The sequence below is a fragment of the Trachypithecus francoisi genome, unplaced genomic scaffold, assembly GCF_009764315.1.
Source record: "Trachypithecus francoisi isolate TF-2019V2 unplaced genomic scaffold, Tfra_2.0 Lachesis_group21, whole genome shotgun sequence".
Lineage (NCBI taxonomy): Eukaryota > Metazoa > Chordata > Mammalia > Primates > Cercopithecidae > Trachypithecus > Trachypithecus francoisi.
Genome location: NW_022681467.1, coordinates 28,728,801 through 28,749,111, shown reverse-complemented (window position 1 = coordinate 28,749,111; position 20,311 = coordinate 28,728,801). Strand labels below are relative to the sequence as shown.

The 20,311-nt window shown below is 48.6% G+C and overlaps 1 protein-coding gene across 1 annotated transcript; it reads right to left on the bottom strand.

Moving 5' to 3' along the window:
• Positions 1–10,387: 10,387 nt before the first annotated feature.
• BPIFA1 (BPI fold containing family A member 1) lies at positions 10,388–15,174 on the bottom strand. The gene is given in 8 exon segments (XM_033186115.1): positions 10,388–10,428; positions 10,800–10,863; positions 11,448–11,532; positions 12,552–12,704; positions 13,027–13,134; positions 14,691–14,724; positions 14,727–14,846; positions 15,015–15,174. Coding segments are annotated over 8 exon segments (765 nt in total).
• Positions 15,175–20,311: the final 5,137 nt, after the last annotated feature.

The following is a 20,311-nucleotide window of genomic DNA, read 5'->3' as shown; positions in this document are numbered from 1 at the left end:
TCTCTACATAAGTGAAGTGTTGTGTTTTCCTTGGTGACTCCCATAACAAGATGAAATGGGCAGAAGTGCTTGGAGCCCTCTTCTGGGGTTGGTAACCGTGCAAGGTGTTCCTCTCCCCTGGGACTGGTCACTGGTGCAGGATGTTCAGCTTCACAGTTTGACAGTGTGCAGGGTTGCCAAACAAATAGACCTTGGTGGAAAGGCAAGGGCTTCTCAGACCCATTGCCCAAGGGTGGTACCAGCTCCTCTGAGGGGTTATAGACTGACTGAGGTGCTGGCTGCACAGGGATAAATGGGACATAGGCCGGGCGCAGTGGCTCAAGCCTGTAATCCCAGCACTTTGGGAGGCTGAGGCGGGCGGATCACGAGGTCAGGAGATCGAGACCATCCTGGCTAACACGGTGAAACCCCGTCTCTACTAAAAAATACAAAAAACTAGCCGGGTGAGGTGGCGGGCGCCTGTAGTCCCAGCTACTCAGGAGGCTGAGGCAGGAGAATGGCGTGAACCCGGGAGGCGGAGCTTGCAGTGAGCTGAGATCCGGCCACTGCACTCCAGTCCGGGCTACAGAGCGAGACTCCATCTCAAAAAAAAAAAAAAATGGAACATAATGTCAACTCCCATGGTGTCCCAGGGGCCACAGATGATGTCTGGGGAGAATGGGGGGACCTGTGCAGGGAATCTTGCCTGGTCCAGGTTGCTTGCAGGCCTCAAGTAAGGCCTGTTTCCAAAAAGTGCTGAACAACAGAAGGCATTGCTGAAAACTAGACTATTGAAAGGAGGTCATTCTCTGAAGGGGACGTCAGACAATAAAAGAGAAAATGTGGACAAAAGCCAGAAAGTCTCATACGGCCTGGATGGTGTGTTTGTTTGATAAAGGAATATTACAGACTCAAATGTTTCAGGCTGAATGGCACAGTTAGGAATGGGGCCAAGGCCCCTGGCTTCCCACTGGAGACCAGTGATCTTATACCCCTGTCAAGATAAATGGGAAAAGAAAGAGATTCAGACTTTTTTGGGGCTCCTGGATACTAGTGCCCATGTGACAATATTTCTGGATTTCCTTAGGGGAAAAATTAAACTGATGTCATTGGATGGTTTGAGGGTTAACATGGTGATCCATGGTGCTTATCTGCTTGTGGTACTTATGTGCTTGTGAGTGAGGCTCTTTGAGCCACTTTGAGTGCTGGTGACCACGGTTCCTTGTGCTGAGTGCATTACAGGCGTTGATATTTTGGCTGCTTGTAGCACAGAACATCACCGCTGTCTGAGAGGGTATTCTCCCTCACAGCTGAGAATTTGAGCCATAACAGTGAGGTGTGCCCACTCCTGCCTGCCACCTAAATTACCCAAGCCTCAGTGGGTTATTCCACAAGTACAGTACTGCATACCAAGTGGAGAACAGGATACTACTCTGAATTTGGATGTGCTCCTGCAGGAATGTTACAAACTGCCCTGTCAATGTAATAGCTCAGTCTGGCTGATGGAAAAGACTCCAGGGTATGGTGGCTGACGGTAGACAGAATGCAGGCTGAATGTTGGGGTTTGCCCTGGGCCCATGAGGTGTCAGATGTCATCACTGTCACTGAGAGAGTGGGAACCCTTACTGGAGATTAGCATGCTGTTATTAACTTGGTTAGTGCTTTTACTCAATCCCCTTGTGATCAATTTGCATTCACAAGGAACTGCCTGCATAATACCTTCACTATTCTTCCGCAGGGATACCTCAGTTCCCCTGCGATATGCCACCAGTGGGTGGTGCTTGACGCTCAACAAGCCCAAGTCCTCATAGAAGATTTAGTCATCCATTGCATAAATGGCATCCTGATAGTAAGGCCTACTGAAAAACAGACCATTGATACAATAGTTGGTGTTGGCTGGACTATAAATCCAGTTACAGTCCAGGACTCAGCACAATAGATGTATTTCCCAGGGGTCACTTGTATAGGAAGCCAAAGAAGTATCCCCAGTACAATTGTTGGCCCTGGTGACACCCACTAATAAATAGGAGGTCCAATAGCTGATAGGCCTATTTGTGTACAGGAGACAGCATATGCCCTATCTGGGTGTTCTTTTGGCCTTCTGAGTCAAGGTGACCCACAAAACCACCAATTTTGAATGGGGCCCCTTGCAGCAGCAGGACTTGGAAGCAGTTCAACAAGCCATGGCTCAGGTACTGCCTTTGGGACCTTTGGAGCCTGCTAGCTCAATGAGACTGCATGTGTCCGTGACCGTCAAGCATGCTGATTGGAATCTGTGGCAATGGGAAACTGCCACTGGGGTGCACCAGCCTCTTGACTATTGGACACATGACTTGCCTGTGGTGGCCACCAGATACACCCCTTTTGAAGGGCAACTCCTTGCTTGCTATTGGGCACTCACTAGAGGAGACTGAGCATTTTATGGCAGGAGTGCCACCTGTGATGCTGTGACCTGTACTTGGGTGCTTACAAATCCCACCAATAAAACCGGACAAGCTCAACAGAGTTCAATCATTAACTAGGAATGGTACATCCAAGTCAACTAGGACCAGCAGACTCCATGAACAAATAGCCAGCTTCCCAAAAGCACCAAGCAACCCACAGGGGGATGCTCTGAACCCTCCTGTGGCTAACTGGGACCCAGGATTCAAAGATGTGCCTACTGACAGTATGACCTGGTTTACTGATGGCTCTGCAAAACTAAAGGCAAATGGGATCCACCGGACTGAAGCTGCCCCCCAACCAGCAGATGGCCATTTTTTGGCTAGGATTGGAACTGGACATTCTGCCTAATGAGCTGAGTTATGTGCAGTGATGACAGCTGTGGAGGCCATGCCTACCACCATATCTTGTTACATTTTCACTGACTCAAGGGCCGTTGCCGACAGCCTAGCATCTGGTCAGGAGAATGGTAACTGAGTGACTGAACCATCACAGGATCCCCTGTGTGGGAACAAAAACAGTGACAGCAGCTTGCTGCCTGGAAGGGACAAATGTTTGTCACTCCGGTGGATGCTCATAGCAAAGGACCTTTTGAAATGGAATATGGATGGAAGTCTTGTGCCAATTAAGCAACAATCGACCACTGCTATGGTTTGGATATCATTTGTTTGATCACCAGAGTGATGGTGTTGGGAGGTGGGGCCCAGTGGGAGGTGTTTGGGTCATGGAGGTGGATCTCTCACTAATGACTTAGTGTCATTCTCCTGGTAGTGATGGAGTTCTTGCTCTCACAAGACTGGATTGGTTCTGGGAGGATGTATTAGCACCCACAGGAGAGGGTTGTTATAAAGTCAGGACACCCCTCGAGTTTGGCCCTTCTCAGCACATGCCTGCTTCCCCTTTGCCTTCTCTGCCAAGTTGTGGCACCACACAAAAGACCTCTCCAGAAGCTGAGCAGATCCTGGCACCGTGCTTCTTATACAGCCTGCAGAACTGTGAGCTGGATAAGCCTCTTTCCTTTAGAAACTACCCAGCGTCAGGTATTTCCTTATAGCAACAAAAAATGGACTCAGACATCAGCCTCAGATGCAAGAACGAGCATCCTGGAAGATGCCAAGACTAGGGACACAGTATAATCTTGTGATTCTTGCCAAGGGGCACAAATTGTTCCAAGAGAGGAACTGGGATACATTAACTGAGGGCTAGAAACTGCCCTGGTGTGGCAGATTGGCCACAACAGGCCTCTGGCCTCCTGTCATGGGCACTCATATCCTCATTGCCATTGACATCTACTCAGGCTGTGATATTACCATTCTAGACCAACATGTGAGCTCTGAAACTACCATAGATGCTCTTGAAAAGAACTATGTCATGTTTTTGGATACCCTGTGGGACTTTGCTCTGACCAAAGAATATATTTTACTGCCCAAGCAACACAACAATGGGCTCAAACTCATGGCATATGATGAAATTTATGTGCACCCTATCTCCTGCAGGCCAATGGAGCCAATGAATGATGGAGTGGCTGACTCAAGTAGCAACTGACGAAAGGACATTAAGGTGGTCTGCTAATGGGCTGGTACCCCTGCCTGATTAGGGCGAGGTGCACAGTAAACACTGCAGCACATGCTGGGAAACACTGAGCTTCTTGGGGTTTGAGGTGGACATGGACTGGGCAATGCTTGATTAGGCTGTGCCTGTGAAATTCCAATCTCAGTGTTCTCAACCATTCCTTTTTTTCTTTTCCCTATGGAGTGCATGTCTCTGGGGTAGTTTGTGGTTCAGGGTGTCATAATATCCCAGATGGGGCCCCCTAACTCTAATCTGGTGGTGATGCAACTCTCTTTTATGGGACTCCACAGGGGTAGTGGATGAGACCAAGGAGTACCAGGATGTTAGGGTCCCATTAGTGGCTCCAGGGACATCTGATCCTTTCACGCAGGTGGGCAACATTATCAGACCTGTTAAATTTCTGCAGTACATGATCTCCCTTCCTGGACTGGACAATTGAGGCTGAAAGTTCTGGGTCAAGCAGGAAGAGCAATGGGTGTCCACAGAGGTAGTCTCAGGATGCGGGCACACAGCCTGGGGTGCAATACCTGGACAGCCAGCACTGCAAGTAATAGAAACATCTCCAGCCACAAAGTGTGAGAAGAGGGTAGAGGATGGGGAAACAAATCTTTCCCCTTTTTGTTTCATTAGAGTGCCAGTAGTGCCTAGATTGACAACACACTGGTGAAGATGAGCAGTGGCAGCAGTAGGTGCGGATCTGAAGCACTGTGGACCTGCCACCTGTGTATTTGGAGCTTTCCCTCCAGGCATGAATAGTCCACATGTGACATGTTGCCAATCTGATGGGGGGCCCCAGTAAGAGTGTGACCCTCAGTGTGGGTTCATATCCACAGGTACTGAATACCCTGTTCACAAAGCTTACCTTAAACATAGGAATATGTTCTAATGGGCTTTTCTTTTTTTTTTTTTTTTGAGACGGAGTCTCGCTCTGTCGCCCAGGCTGGAGTGCAGTGGCCGGATCTCAGCTCATTGCAAGCTCCGCCTCCCGGGTTTACGCCATTCTCCCGCCTCAGCCTTCCGAGTAGCTGGGACTACAGGCGCCCGCCACCTCGCCCGGCTAGTTTTTTTGTATTTTTTAGTAGAGACGGGGTTTCACTGTGTTTGCCAGGATGGTCTCGATCTCCTGACCTCGTGATCCGCCCGTCTAATGGGCTTTTCTTATAGATTAGCAAATTGGGCAGTGTCCCATCTAAAGATTTGGAAAGGCTCCTGTGAGCTCCTGTGAGCTGAGCAGAGATGGGCTTTATAGGTATAAAAGAAGCAGAAGCAGGGAACAAAAAGCAGATTGATCATATCAAAGTTACTTTCCTTATAGGGTTAAGGAAGAGGGAACTTCCTTACCCTCTGGCTCAGGTAGACTGGGCCCCTTCTGCTTGGTTGGAAAACTGGCCTGTTTTTAAAATTTAGTTTGATTACATGATCCCAGGCCTGAGTGGCTCCATTCTGGTTTGGTCTGGTCTGTTGGACCTAGTGCAGGAGCTCAGTGCAGAACAGCGGCCTTTTCTAATTTTTATTTAACACAAATTCTGCCTTAATCTTTACTCCTTACATAACACAGCTCCCTGTAAGCACATGGCCTTCTAGAGTCCTAGGAGTATGTTAGAGATTTTCAAAGCTCATATAGATATCTTGTTCCCCAGCTTTTTGGTTAGTTTTTTGTTTGCTCCAAATATTACATCCCCCCAGGCAGCTGTGATGTTAAATAGTTGCCTCTGATTATTTTTTGACAAATGTATTTGGGGGAAAAGTCTGTTCAGACCAGGAGAAAACTCTGTGTCAGGTCAAGTAATGACAACCATGAGAATGAGTCTTCCTGGGAAACCAATGGGCCGGTCAAACAATGACAATTCTCTGCGAATGAGTTGCTCTAACTCCTTCCTCACCTCTCCAGTGGCTACTGGGCTGCTGGTTTTCACCAAAATTGTGGGCTTTTCGTTTTCAGGTTGGCTGTGGAGCTGGAGCGTGGGGAGATAGGATAAATTAAAATGCCACAAAGCTCTCTGTTCTTGCTGAGATTCCATAATTTGTATTGAATAAACCCTCCCCAGATTGCTGCAAGCTTTGGTTAATTTCCAGAGCTCTGAAAATGTTAGTTAAGACCTTTTCTGTCAGTTTTCTCTTGCTTTTATGTAGAAAAAAAATTTTCAGAGACCTTTCCTTTGCCACTTTCACTGACATAATCCCAGAGGGTTTTAAAAATGTGGAAGTGTTTTCACTCTTTAAAGGGCATAACTGTGTTTTGATTAGCCTGGCCACCTGGCAGGACGTCTTGTATCCAGGGGAATTCTAGATTAGCTAGTCAGAGATTGAACTTGTCAGAGAGGGGAGGACCCTTCTGTGGGCTATAGGAAGAAGTCCAGGGGAGCAGGGAGAAAATAGCATCCAGAGATGGCCAGGGGAAGGGTGTGAGGCAGGAACACGGTTCAGCACAACGGCCAGAGGGCAGCAGGCCCAGCGCTGATGTTCTAGATGTGTGTCCCCATGCTCCATCCATCTCGGTTCTTGGTACCTCAGACACAGGGGACTCTCAGTGCTGACCCAGTGCCTGCCCAGATAGGACCTGAAGGTAGCTGATTCCTGGAGCCTCTCTAGCACAATCAGGCTGCGGTTGCTGGCTTCCTATCTGAAAGGTCCTTCTGCACCTCCGGTCAGTGCCTAGGTGGACATTCCCAGTGCTCATTCAGCTGCTTGCTGGGATTTAATTACTCATCTGAGCTCAGAGAACTTTTGTGGTGTGGAATATGCTTCCTTTCTTAAGTTCTCCCTGAAGACACATGATGGTGTCACACAACAAATCTCAAAGTCTGAGCTATGGGACTGTCCTTCTATGATGCCATGTTGATTGGAGGCAACAGTAAGTGAAGATACTGGCAGATCTGGACTTGATGACTGATGTTTGACAGGGGTTGGGGAATGGGTAGGTCCCTGGTTTATTACCCTTGGAATCAGAAAGATTTGAGAAACATGAACTTGAATCTGCCCATTCTCACAAGGTCAACAAGGTCTCCAAAGAGCAAGGGACATGATTTTCTGTAAAGTCTGGGATGTTTCCAGTCTTTGATTGGCCTTTTTGTCTCCCTGTGGCCTTGGACAAGTCATTCGCACAACCCAGAGGCCTCGGTATCTCATCTGTGTAATGAAAGAGTTGGACTAGTCCCTAAAGACCTCAACAATGAAAGTGTATGTACTTTTTATTTGAGGGGGTCGGTGTTCTTCAGTCCGGGTAGCCGCATTCTTTTTCCTTCTCACAGCCAGTATTTCGTAAATCTTTTCTTTTCTTTCTTTTTCTTTTTTTTGAGACAGGGTCTTGCTTTGTCACCCAGGCTGGAGTGCAGTGGCGTGAACATGGCTCACTGCACCCTTGACCTCCAGGTCTCAAGTGATCATCCTGCCGCGGTCCCTCAAGTGGCTGGGACTACAGTCACATGTCACCGTGCCTGGCTAATTTTTCTTTTTTTCTTTCTCTCTCTCTTTCTGTCTTTTTTTTTTTTTTTTGTAGAGATGGGATCTCCCTCTGTTGCCCAGGCTGATCTCAAACTCCTGAGCTCAAGTGATTCACCTGCTTAGGCTTCCCAAAGCGCTGGGATTACAGGCATGAGCCACTGCGCCTGGTCTCCTAAATCTTATCTGCATACACAGACTCAACTTTCTTACCTCCCCTCCTCTTCCCAGTTCCTTAAACTCAGGCTGCTTCCTCCAACAATATGACTCCCACCCAGGATATCAAGAAGCTGCTGCTTACTTACAATTCCAGTGACCCTTTCTCTATGCTTGTCCTTCTCAAACCCTCAGCAGTGAACACCTTGCACCAGTTTGCCCTTTTCATTTCGTGCTTAGTCATTTTTTGTCCTCCTCTTACTTAGAGAATTGACAAAAGGTCAGTGTGACTGCACGCAAGGAAGCAAAAAATGGGCGGCAGGCGACTTTCGTGCCGTCGGTTTCCTGGATGGATCCAGCAAGAGTAGCCACAGTCAAGGGCATACTTTGTCTGCTGGAATCAGTTCATCCTCCCAGATCCCCAGGTACCCTTGGCTCCTCAGCCTGACACCTGGACACACACCTCACCCATGCCCTCACCCACATCCTTCCAGATCCACCTCCTGAACATCTTTCAAATCTGCCATTTTCTTCTTTCCTTTCCAACTTTTATTTTACATTCAAGGGGTACATGTTTTACATGGGTAAACCATGTGTTGTGGGGGTTTGTTGTACAGATAATTGTGTCATCCAGGTAATCACCATTGTACCCATAGGTAGTTTTTCAATCCTCACTCTCCTCCCACCTTCTACCCTCAGATAGGTCTGGTGTGCGTAATTTCCTTCTTTGTGTCCATGTGTACTCAATGTTTAGCTCCCACTTGTGAGTGAGAACACGAGATGCTTGGTTTTCTGTTCCCGCTTTGATTCTCTTAGGATAATGGCCTCCAGCTGCATCCATTTTGTTGCAAAGGCTGTGATCGCTCACTTTTTTTTTTTTGGAGAAGAAGTCTTGCTCTGTCGTCCAGTCTGGAGTGCAGTAGTGCGATCTCGGCTCACTGCAATCTCCATCTCACGGGTTCAAGCTATTCTCCTGCCTCATCCTCTTGAGTAGCTCGGATTACAGGTGTGTGCCACCATACCCAGCTAATTTTTGTAGTTTTAGTAGAGATGAGATTTCACCTTGTATGATCTCATTTTTTTTTATAGCTGTTTAGTATTCCATGGTATATATGTACCATAGTTTCTTTATCCAGTCCACCATTGATGGGCATCTAGGTTAATTCTATGTCTTTGCTATTGTGAATAGTGCTGCAATGAATGTGTGTGTATCTTTTTGGTAGAAGGATTTACATTCCTTTGGGTATATGCCCAGTAATGGGATTGCCAGGTCGAATGGTAGGTCCATTTTAAGTTCTTTAAAAAATCTCCAGACTGCTTTTCACAGTGGCTGAGCTAGTTTACATTCCCACCAGCAGTATAAGCACTCCTTTTCTCTGCAAACTTGTCGGCATCTGTTATTTTTTTTACCTTTTAATAATAGCTGTTCTGACTGGTGTGAGATGGTATCTTATTGTGTGTTTTTAAAAATTAAATTTAATTTTTCTTGACAGGGTCTCACTTTGTCACCCAGGCTGGAGTGCAGTAGCACAATCTTGTGGAGTGGCACTGTAACCTCCACCGCCTGGGCTCAAGCAATTCTCCCACCTCAGCCTCTCGAGTAGCTGGGACCACAGGCACATGCCATGACCCCTGGCTAATTTTTGTATTTTTAGTAGAGCTAGGGTTTTGCCATGCCAGTCAGGCTGGTCTTGAACTTCTGCCCTTAAGTGATCCGCCCGTCTTGGCCTCCCAAAGTGTTGGGATTATAGACGTGAGTCACCGCACCTGGACTTCATTGTAGTTTTAATTTGCATTTCCCTAATACAAATCTGCCATTTTCATTCCTGGTGTGGCAAGCTTGTGTGTCATTAACTGTACCTGGAGTATTATATCTACCCTGAACGCCTTATCCTCCCTTTCTAAGGATGCCTGGGAAAGGCTTCTGAAATCCACACACACTTGAACACCTCCCTGACTTGCTCAAGACTATTCAGATCTACAAAGTAGGTGCCAAACTCTGTGCCATGGCCCCAATCACCCAGGCCAGGGCTCTTTCCAACCCAGGAGCCCTCAAGTGATGGTGAAGGATGACAAGGTCCCTGACGCAGAAGAAGCCATTTTATTAGGTGAGGCACATGGGATGTTACACACGCCTGGTGGGAAAGGAGAGGGAGCAGGTTCCTCGGACAGAAGGCGACTGTGTCATCTTCCAGCACATGGGTCAGTCATCTGTGAGCACTGGGAAGCTGGACCAGAGGGAATGGATTAAGCAGCAAGAAATAGTTCTGTTGGGGGAAGACCCTAATCAGGATGGAGACTCAAGGTCAGTGAGTGTTACTGGTATTGACTCATCATCAAACTCATGCCTCAAAGGGACAGGAGGAGGCCAAGACCCTGGGAAAGGCATCAGGCCTGGGGTCAGGGCTCCGTGTGCGCGTGTTTGAGTGAGTGTGTGTCTGTGTATCCACGTGTACTTGCGTGTGGTGAGTCTACCGATGTGTGCGTGTGTGAGTATGCTGGTGTGAGAGTGTGTGCATCTGTATCAGTGGCCATTTGTCTGGGCATTTGTGTGTGTGTTTGTCCTGGTAGCTATGTTGCTGTGCTGCCTGCATCCTTCCACCTGTCAGCTTTTCTGTGGATTTCTCTGTGCATCCCTGTGTGTACCTCTGTAGATGTTTGTCTCTTTCTTTGGATGTCATTGTCCCAAGCTGCCGGCTGCCTTCTACCAGGAGAAGAACAGCCAGCCCCCAAAATCCTGGGGTGTGGGGAGGGGCACTTACCAGCTCAGCAGAGGCCAGGCCCCTTCCTGGAAGGCTTAGACCTTGATGACAAACTGTAGTCCGTGGATCAGCATGTCTAGAAAAACAAACAAACAAACAATAAAAAGACAGACCACAGTCATGATCTCAACGTGAAGGAGTCCACATTCCTAAAGGTGGGGGGCCAGGGAATGGAGGCCTCTGGAGATCTGACTGTGTTCAGCATGCTTGGAGGAAGCCAGGCCTCCTTCTACTAACCAGCCCAGCTGTCCTCAGTGTCAGGGCTGAGGCAGGAGACACGGTGTCTATCTCAAAATCATCTGGATTATTTCGGGGAAAAAGAAGCCCAAAATGGAGAGAGTTGAGGCCAGCGGGACCTAGTATCCTAGGGTGTGCAGGAAAAAAACTCCTTGGGGGAAGTTGCTGCTCCTGCAGAGGGGGACAGAGGGCTGGAAAGCAGGTACTTACTGGCAATGTCATGCACCAGGGTGACGTCCAAGCCACTGAGAACCTCATTGACCAGAGGGCACACCTGGTCAAAGGGGCAGAGAGGGGAGTTAGGCAGAGCGGCACCCTGGAGCAGCAGAATCCCAAGCGGGGGTTCTCTGGGGAAATTTTCTGTCATTTTTCAGTGTGAAAGTGATTCTAAGCAATCCCACAGATCAATGACCACACATGCACAAGGAGAAACTGGAGGCATGAGGGATGTCGTGAAGGACCCCAAATCACACAAGCCCAGTGTTCACTCTGTGACATCACATCTGATTCTATGTAGAGTGGAGTGCTCTGGTTATAGGAGACAACCAGGCATAGGTTGGAAGACTGTCTGTGGCCATAGAAAGCTGGACAGGGAACTTCTCCAACTCAGAACAGGGGCCAATCCTTTTCAGCTTCAGTGTGGACAGGCAGGGCCTGGCCTAGAGCAGAGACTCATCAATGCATTTGGAAAGATGTAAAGAAGAAACATGCACAGATGGATCAATGGACAAATAGATTGATGAATGGAAGTTACTTATCAAATTGAAGGACTCGGACCCACTCAGCCCAGGGCTTTGTTTCAGTGCAAGAAGTTCTAAAACTTGGTTTAGATCGGGGATCCCCACCTTGCCCACTTACCTTGCCCTGAACCAACTCAGGCAGGACTTTATTCAAGATCCCTGTGATGCTCTCCAGAAGACCTTGAATGGGGAGGGGGCCAAGTCTGAAAGAGAAAAGCCATGGGTGATGCAGGGACCTGGAGTTGGTGTGGAGAAGGCTCCAGAGGGGGCCACTGTGAACCCCACAGTGAACCCCACTGTGAACCCCACAGTCTCAGCACTCAGTCACTAAAGCAGAGCTTTGTCCATCTACACCCATGTGCAGGCCAACAGCAAGGGTCCTATTGAAAGGGAGCTACATTTGTGTACAGCAGTGCACACACAGGTATGTGTAGGATAAACACATGGTTCTCAGAAAAAGCAGGTGTCAATAAGGCTTTGCAGAGTCCATAAACGAATGGATACTACTTAGTATGTAGTTGTCATGAGGATCCAATGAGATGACACATGTGAAGCCCAATGTATGTGCTCATTAAAAGTTAACCACGTGGGCAACTTTTGCATAATAGGTATGACATAGTCTCCCCATGTGACAGGTAACTGAAATAAGTAACCTAGTTAGGATCCATGTCTATTTTACCCCTTACTGGGACAAAGCACTTTCATACCTATTATCTTGGTAGATTCTATCAATAACTCCAATGCAGTTCCATACTGCAGATAAGTAAGCTTAGAACTAAATTGGAGAAGCACTACCCAAGTTCACATAGGAAGCCCTCGATCCCCATTCCTATGTAATATGCAGGGCTTAAACTCCAATTTCTTGTTGCTAGATCCAGCATAAAATTGGTTATCTTCGTCTAAGAAGGGATAAGTGACTACTTATCTATCTATTTATCTATGTATCTATCTATCTATCTAACCATCCATCCATCTATCTGTTCATCCTTCTCTCCATCCACCCAACCAACTAACCATCTGTCAGTCCATCCATCCATCCATCCATCCATCCATCCATCATCCATCCATCCATCCGTCTTTCCACCCTCCCTCCTTCCCATCCATTTTCCCACCCTTTCAGCCTCTCACTCATCTATTCTGTCATTGTCCCAGCTTTCTAACCATCCATCCAGCATCAAACCATGTCATCTCTGGGCAGGAGAAGCTGCTCCTCTGGCCTCACCCATCAAGCAGAGAGATATGCAGGCTTCCAGGGGAATGGGTGCAGTCACCAAGGACCAGGTGGATCCTCTCCTGCTTATCTCTCACGGCTAAGATTTCTGCAGTGATGTTCAGCTTCACAGCCAGCCTCAACAGACTTGCACCAACCAGGGGCCTGCAAAGGAGACAGCCCCACTGGTATCTGGCTCCACTATATTCCAAGGAAGAGGGTTATTTTCTCCTTGCCAAGAATGCTAGCGTCACCTCCCTCCATCTTGCCCGCAGTTGTACTTATCTCATTTTCTAGCAGAAGAAATAAAGGCTCAAGAGGTCAAGTGAGTTTCCCAAGTGACCCAAGGCTGCTCAGCATAGCAGCAAATGAGCAGAAGTTGGAGGCTTAGGTCTGTTAGACTCCAATACCCCTGTTATGGTTACCCATGGTCACCAGGGTCTCCCTTGGTGAGCCATCCTCTCACCCCCTCTTGGGACCCACTCACGTATTCACTTGGAGATTTATGCCGAGAGGGATGGTGACATAGAGACGGTGGCCATCAGGGCTCTGCACAAGGCCAAGTTCCAGCAGCTGGGGGTCAGTGACCTTTATACTGTCCAGGGAGTAATATCGGAGGGGGAAATATTAGCTCCTCTAACTCCAAATCCAGAAACCATCTTTAACCTAACAGTACTCATCCCAGAGGTAGAACTTCCCACCCAGGAAAGGGAGATGGGAGGGGAGTCTTGCAGCCTAAGCTACGTGGGTTCTGAGTCACACATCAGGTCTTTTCCGGTTTCTGCCCTGGAACAGATCTGACACACACACAGGACCCTTTCCTCATCTCCAGTCTATGAGGTATTCAGGACAGCAACTGTGTCTGGATTATATTTGCATCCTATATGCCAGCTAAGAGCCTTACAAAGAAAGTGGCTACTTCATATTAATTGATTGTGGATTGATGAGAAGGTGGATAGCGGATATGTGGGTGGATGGTTGGAAGAGTAAGTGATTAGGTAGAAGGATGAATAACTGGATGATGGATTGGTCAGTGGATGAATGAATGATTTTCAGGTGCAACTGGAAGTAAATCTGCACAAACACTTATGGGTAAGAATCACCCACCCTGTCAGGTGGCTGATCACCAATGTTTATCATGGGGATTGAGGAGCAGGAAGTCAGGGAGAGTGCAGAAAGGGTGGAAGGAAGCCTGTCTCCCATTGTCCTATCTTTCCAACCATCCATCCATCATCACACCCTGTTGTCTCCAGGAGAAGCCAGCCCTCTGACCTCACCCACCAAGCAGGGAGTCCATTTGATGGGTGAGGCCATTCACTGAGCCAGCCACTGTGCCAGGTGATTTACACCTTTTCCAGTCCTCCCAACAGACTTTCTCTGTGGGTTCTATAATCTATATTTTACAGATGGAGAAACCAAGCACAGAGAGACAGGGTGTCCTGTCCCAGGTCATCCAACAAGCACATTTGAAAATCGAAGTCAAGAAGTCTGTCTGTCTCTAAGTCAGGGAGCGAGACCCTGGGTGGGTAGGATTTTGGAAATGGCTTTGATCCAGTCCTATCCAGGACCCAGGCTCTCCCAGCTCCCTGGCATCAAGTTTCCATTCTTGCTTTTTGCTTTGTGAGCTCTTGGGTGTCTCATGGGAAACACCACATTAGACCTTTCCATGGATATCACACTGTTCTTCATCACATTGATATCAAGGTGGGAAGGTTACACTCTCACTTACATCAAAGGCCTTCTGTGTTCTAAGGGATTTCACAGGTGGAGAGAACAAAATGACCACAGTGTAGTGGGAAGAGCCTTGGCTTTGGACTTAGGAAAGTAGAGTGAGAGCCTTACTCACTTGGTATCACTCTAGCAGCGGGAACACAAGCACCTCTGTGCCTTGGTTTTCCCATTTGCAAACTGGAGATTATTAAATCGACCTCAGAGGGTAGTTGTGAGGATTACAGATGATGCTGGGGCCTCAGGACATGCCTAGAACTGAGGGCATTGCTGGTTTGCCAGACTGGAGATGGATCTCAGAACTGAGTCCTGGCTCCCCCTTCAGGCTGCCACCTCACTGCTTCAGTGCCACTGCCTGGGGCTGGCAGATCTTCACCTGGGGTTCCCTGGTGGAGACCAAAGCTCTATTTTAGGGCAACTTACTCAATGATGTTCAGGCCAGGGATCACTGATGTCACTTTCCAAGCAGTCCCCCAAGGAGGCCACCAGAAGTACCTCCTCCAGGCTTCAGGATGTCCAGGAGCGGAAGGTTTTCCAGAATGCCCAATAGGCCCCCAGAGAGCAGGCCATTGCCGAGGGCTGGAAATGGGCATAAGGGTCTCTGGGGGTCAGATCTGACAATTCCAGATCCTCAGGCCCCCTCCCCCATCCAGCCCTGTCCCTCCCCCCTTCGCAGGGTTGGACACACTCTATCTCTCTCTCACACACACACACACACACCCCTGAAAGAGGTTGTCACAGACTCACCATTTGTCAAGCTTCCTGCAAGACCTGTGGGACTCAAGGGCAGGGCTGGATTCACAGTCAAGGGCAGGGCCTGGTCCAGGGGCACAGGCAGGTCTCCAAACTGGGCTATGGTCTGGGCTAACAGCCCGTAGAAGACAATGAGGACCCCAGTTTGAAACATCTTTGCTCTTAGTATCTGTGGACAGAATGACAAATCCAACAGGGCATGGATATCAGAGAGGAATTTATCCACCACCTGCCCCTGCCGCCTGGGGGGTGGGGTTGTCATTCGTTTGCTCCCCAGAACACCAGGGGGTCACTAGTAATAGCTAACACTGCTGAACAATTTCACCTTGCCAGGCAGCAGGCTGACTGCTTTACACAATTTCATCTTCATCACAACCCTAAGACATGGGCACCTGTTACCTGCATTGCACAGGTGAGGGCTGCTGATCAGGGGCCTAAAAAGGAGACAGCCCCACTGGTATCCGGCTCCAGCACATTCCAAGGAAGAGGGTTTTTTCCTCCTTGCCAAGAATCCCAGCCTCACCTCACTCCATCTTGCCCACAGTTCCCTTGTCTGATTTTCCAGTAGGAGAAACCAAGGCTCACAGAGGTCAAGTGAGTTTCCAGTTGGGAGTTTCAAATGTACTGCCATCCCCTCTTGAAACCCACTCATGTACCCGAGTACCACTCATGTACCCAAGAACTCATGGCCTGAGTGTGGGTAACTTTCCCCAAGGTCACAAGTACACAGTGGAGAGAGGATTAGAAGCTAGAGCCAGGTGAACTCTCTGTTAAATTAAGTAGCCATCAGATTTATCCTCCAATCAGGCTTGCTTCAGTGACTTGAATCATTGCTGCTCTTCAGACAAAGCAAGTGAGAAGGGTTAAACATGCAAGTGCTGAAGAACTGAGCTGTTTTGCATCATCCCCGTTCAGTCCTTTGGCCTGATGGTTGGTGGATGCCCTTGAAAGTCACACAATATAGGGATTGCATGGCCACAGCCACCATCTCATGCAGACCTGTGTTGGGGAATTCCTGGGGCCATCAGAGTCTTCATTGCATGCAAAGAACCAGGGGACCAAAGAGGGGTAGTGACTTTCCCAAGGTCATAGAATAAATTGATGGTAGAGCTGTGGTTGAAGGCAGGTCTCCCAATCCTCCCCTCACCCAAGACACAAACATGCATTCTATCGTTTTGGCACCTTTCTCTTCTTCTTCAAGCTGCCCTAGAGGAATCCTGGGCACCCCCTGAGGTTTGGCTCGCAGACCTCTCACAGGTCTATTTGGCAGCCAGAGAAGTTGTCCAGAGCCAGCACTAGTACCCACACTTTGGAGACAACTGGCGGCTTTGTGCAAAATTCCATCTATTGGCTGACTCAGCTAAAGCTCCATTCTTGTGGTGGAAGGCTGGAAATGAAAGGTCTTTTGGTCCAAAGAGCCAGTTGTGCCCTTCCTAGAGAGGTAACTTTGACCATGGACTGTGAATCTCTTTTGGGCAACAGACCCTTTATGAATCCAATGGAAGCTAAAGATCCTAGTCTCAGAAAAATGCATCAAAATGTTTAAAATTGGGAGAAGAATTTTAGGAGGTTTCTGGATCATCTGTATCCACATTGGTAACCTCAAGTTAAAACTTTTGCCTTAGGGGCTTTGATTTAGGGCATTAATAGTGCTCATTTTGTATCAATATTACTGGTCTCTTAGGACAGCAGAGCAAATGGCCATTCCCACATTCCTGACACTGGCCAGGTCTGTTTTTCTTGCATGGCCCCCAGTGAGTGATCTTGAGTACGGTCTGCCTGCCCCACAGTGAGGAGTCTGAGATCCCTGCCGTCAAGGGTAGCAGAGGGGCCGCAGAATGGACAGCTCTTACCTGGACTTCTTAGAGGTCTCAGCAGCGATCCTGGTCTCCTCTGTCTCCCCCACTCACTTCTGCCGAGGAGGCAGCCTCTTTTATAGTATGGGGACCAGGAAGCGTGTGTTGGGTGATGGGTTTCTAGATAATTGAGAATTCTGCAATCTGGCGGCGTCTTTCAGGGCTCTCCAAAGTAAATAATTGCCAATCACATTAGCAGGTGGGATGGTTAAACTATTTGGTCGACAAGATAAACAGAAAAACCTGAGATGGGATGTTACTCAAGACTTTATGGTTTCCTGAGCGGGGCCAAGGTTGGGGACCCATGCTCCCTAGGGAGCTTCGAGCATTGAAAGGAGCAGCCAGTCAGAGCCCCGGAAGGGACCTCAGTCTCATCTGTTGGACTCTTTCCTCTCCTGCTGTAATATTTTTGCTCCAATTGTTGGAGGATTCTTTCTCCTAAAGTGTCAAAAGAGACACTGCATCCTACATCTGGGGTGTGTCTCCATTCCAGGGATTCTCCTGCCTCAGCCTCCTGAGTAGCTGGGACTACAGGCAAGGGCCACCACACCCCACAAAGTTTTTGTATTTTTAGTAGAGACGGGGTTTCACCATGTTGGCCAAGCTGGCCTCGAACTCCTGACCTCAGATGACCCACCTCGGCCTCCCAAAGTGCTGGGCTGCTTCTCTTTTATATCCTGGAAAAGACTTTCTGGGTTCCCAGGCCTGGAGGATCCTGTGGCATCCTGGTCTCTATCCTACCCTTTCTTCCACCTTTCCCTAAATGTTAGAGTAATCAGGCATTTATCCCCACCACTTGGGCCCTTGGAATCTGTTTAACAGATGAAAAGATGAAGACACAGGAAGGCCAAGGTCCTGGACCAGTGAGCGCAGCAAAACCTAACATCTTATAAGCAAAAGTGGAGAGAGAAGGAAGAAATATGCATTTATTAAGCACCGACTGCATGCCAGGTGCTCTCCATATTTGAACTTCATCTTCTTCAAGAGTGGTTGGTATTGTTGTCTCTCATACATTGGATGAGGAGGCTGAGGGTCAGAAAGGGTGACTGCTTCCTGGAGACACACAGCGAGTGAGTGTTGGAGTCAGTTGACCCCACCACCCTCCATGTCTGTCTGAGTCCCTGGTAATCAGTTGGCCATACTGCCTCCCTCACACTAGGCCTTTCCCGGCCTGCTCCACTGCTCTCCAGATTCTGGGTGGTGCCTCCAAGGGTTTGGGGTCGTGGCTTTGACCTTAATTATCCATTCAAGGTACTTGCTGGACTCTGCCCACATCTTGTACATGGCAGTCATCCTCACAGTGGTCCCATCGTATAACTCTTGTGGGTCGGGTCAGGTTGCTACTATCCTTGTGGGGAAACTGAGGTAGATAAGGCAAGGAATTAATAGAGTTTGTGCAGCCAGTTAATGAAAGCTTACACCCTCTGGTTTGAGGTCGGGAGGCTGTGTCTGTATTGCAGCCGAAAGTGGGTGAATTTGGGCTCAAACGGCTCTGGTTCAAATCCTACAACCCTGGGCAAGTCAGTCCAGTCCCCTGAACTTCATTCCGTTTCCTCGCCTGTAAAATTTGGGGAGAATAAAATCCACCTCACAGGGCTATGGGGAGATGATGTCTGGGGAGCTGGTATGAATCACAGTTCATAAACTCGGGCGTCCACATATCTTTCTGATTTATCTGTACTTTACCATTTCAAATGCCATTTTGCTCAGGAACAGAAATGTCCCCATTCCCCCCGGGGTTTCATGTCTGTGCTAGGGGCTTCATTTGTGCCAAGGGGGCTGCCTGTCCCTGTTTTTGGCTGGCAATACAGAGACAGCCATGTGCCGTCTGCTCCTAGACTGCGGAGACACTATACTTCCCTCCTGGTGAAAGGTCCCTTGGGATTTAGCATTTACTTTCAACTCCTTCTTAAGACACAGAATTGTTCTGCTGTTTGCCAGTTCCTTGGGCCTGATACAGGACTGTGAGGGTCTGCCCAAGCCCACCTGCCTGGATCCATCTAGACCTTCCTGTTACCCTTCTCTCCCCGGAGTCTCATCCTCTCTTCTGGCTCAGGCTCTGGGAGGGAGCGTGGACACAGACACCCTCTGTCCCTGGATCCCACACATGTGCCTGGGATTCTGTTCCCTTCCTCCCACGCCCAGGTCTGCCTGGGAGCAGCAAGGGTCTGAGTCACCATCAGAACCCACCAGAACTATGCTCCTTCCAGTTCTCCTGGACCCTCACAATTCACCAACCCAACATAGGGCATTTTCTAGTCTTGTGGGCAGGAAGTTTTGCTTCAACTTCATTATGTGTGTGCTGTTCTCAGACTCTCCTATGCCCTGAGTTTAACAAGTCAAAAGCCAAGACTATAAAAACAAAAAAACTGGCTGGGCGCGATGGCTCAAGCCTGTAATCCCAGCACTTTGGGAGGCCGAGATAGGCGGATCACAAGGTCAGGAGATCGAGACCATCCTGGCTAACATGGTGAAACCCTGTCTCTACTAAAAAATACAAAAAAACTAGCCGGGCGAGGTGGCGGCGCCTGTAGTCCCAGCTACTCCGGAGGCTGAGGCAGGAGAATAGCGTGAACCCAGGAGGCGGAGCTTGCAGTGAGCTGAGATCCGGCCACTGCACTCCAGCCTGGGCGACAGAGCAAGACTCCGTCTCAAAACAAAACAAAACAAAACAAAAAAACTTACAGTAAAATTGACTTCTTTTAGTGGTATGGTCCTTTGAGTCTTACCACGTATATAGTCAGCCACCATCATAATCAGAGTACAGAACAGTTCCATCCTCCCAAAAAACACTCTCATGGGTCCCTTTACAGCCACACCCTGCCCCCATCTGCTGGCAACCACCTGTTTGTTCTCTGTCACTACCACTACCACTTTATCAAAAGCTCAGGCTCCTGAAAGTCAAGAGCCTTGTTTCTGCTTCTGTTGAAACTGCCCTCCCTTGTGGCCACAGGGACTGCATGCTCCGTGCCCTGAACAGGGGAAAGATCTCAAGGCACCAGGAAACAAATGGAAGGACACACCATGAACGTTTGAAGAGGTTAATCCCACACTGGTGACATCAATACCCTCCCCATGTGTTTCTCAGAAACTGTAAGTGGTGCCTTTCCTTCCTACTTCTCAGATTGCAATTGTGTTTGGAAGCCTTTGCTGAGGGTGTTTTGTCAATCAAGAGATCCATGTCTGGCCAGGTGTGGTGGCTCACACCTGTAATCTCAGCACTTTGGGAGGCCGAGGCGGGTGCATCATTTGAGGTCAGGAGTTTAAGACCAGCCTGGCCAACATGGCGAAACCCCATCTCTACTAAAAATACAATTAGCTGGGCATTAGTGGTGTGCACCTGTAAACCCAGCTACTCGGGAGGCTGAGGCAGGAGAACTGCTTGAGCCTGGGAGGTGGAGGTTGCAGTGAGCTGAGATTGCATCACTGCATTTC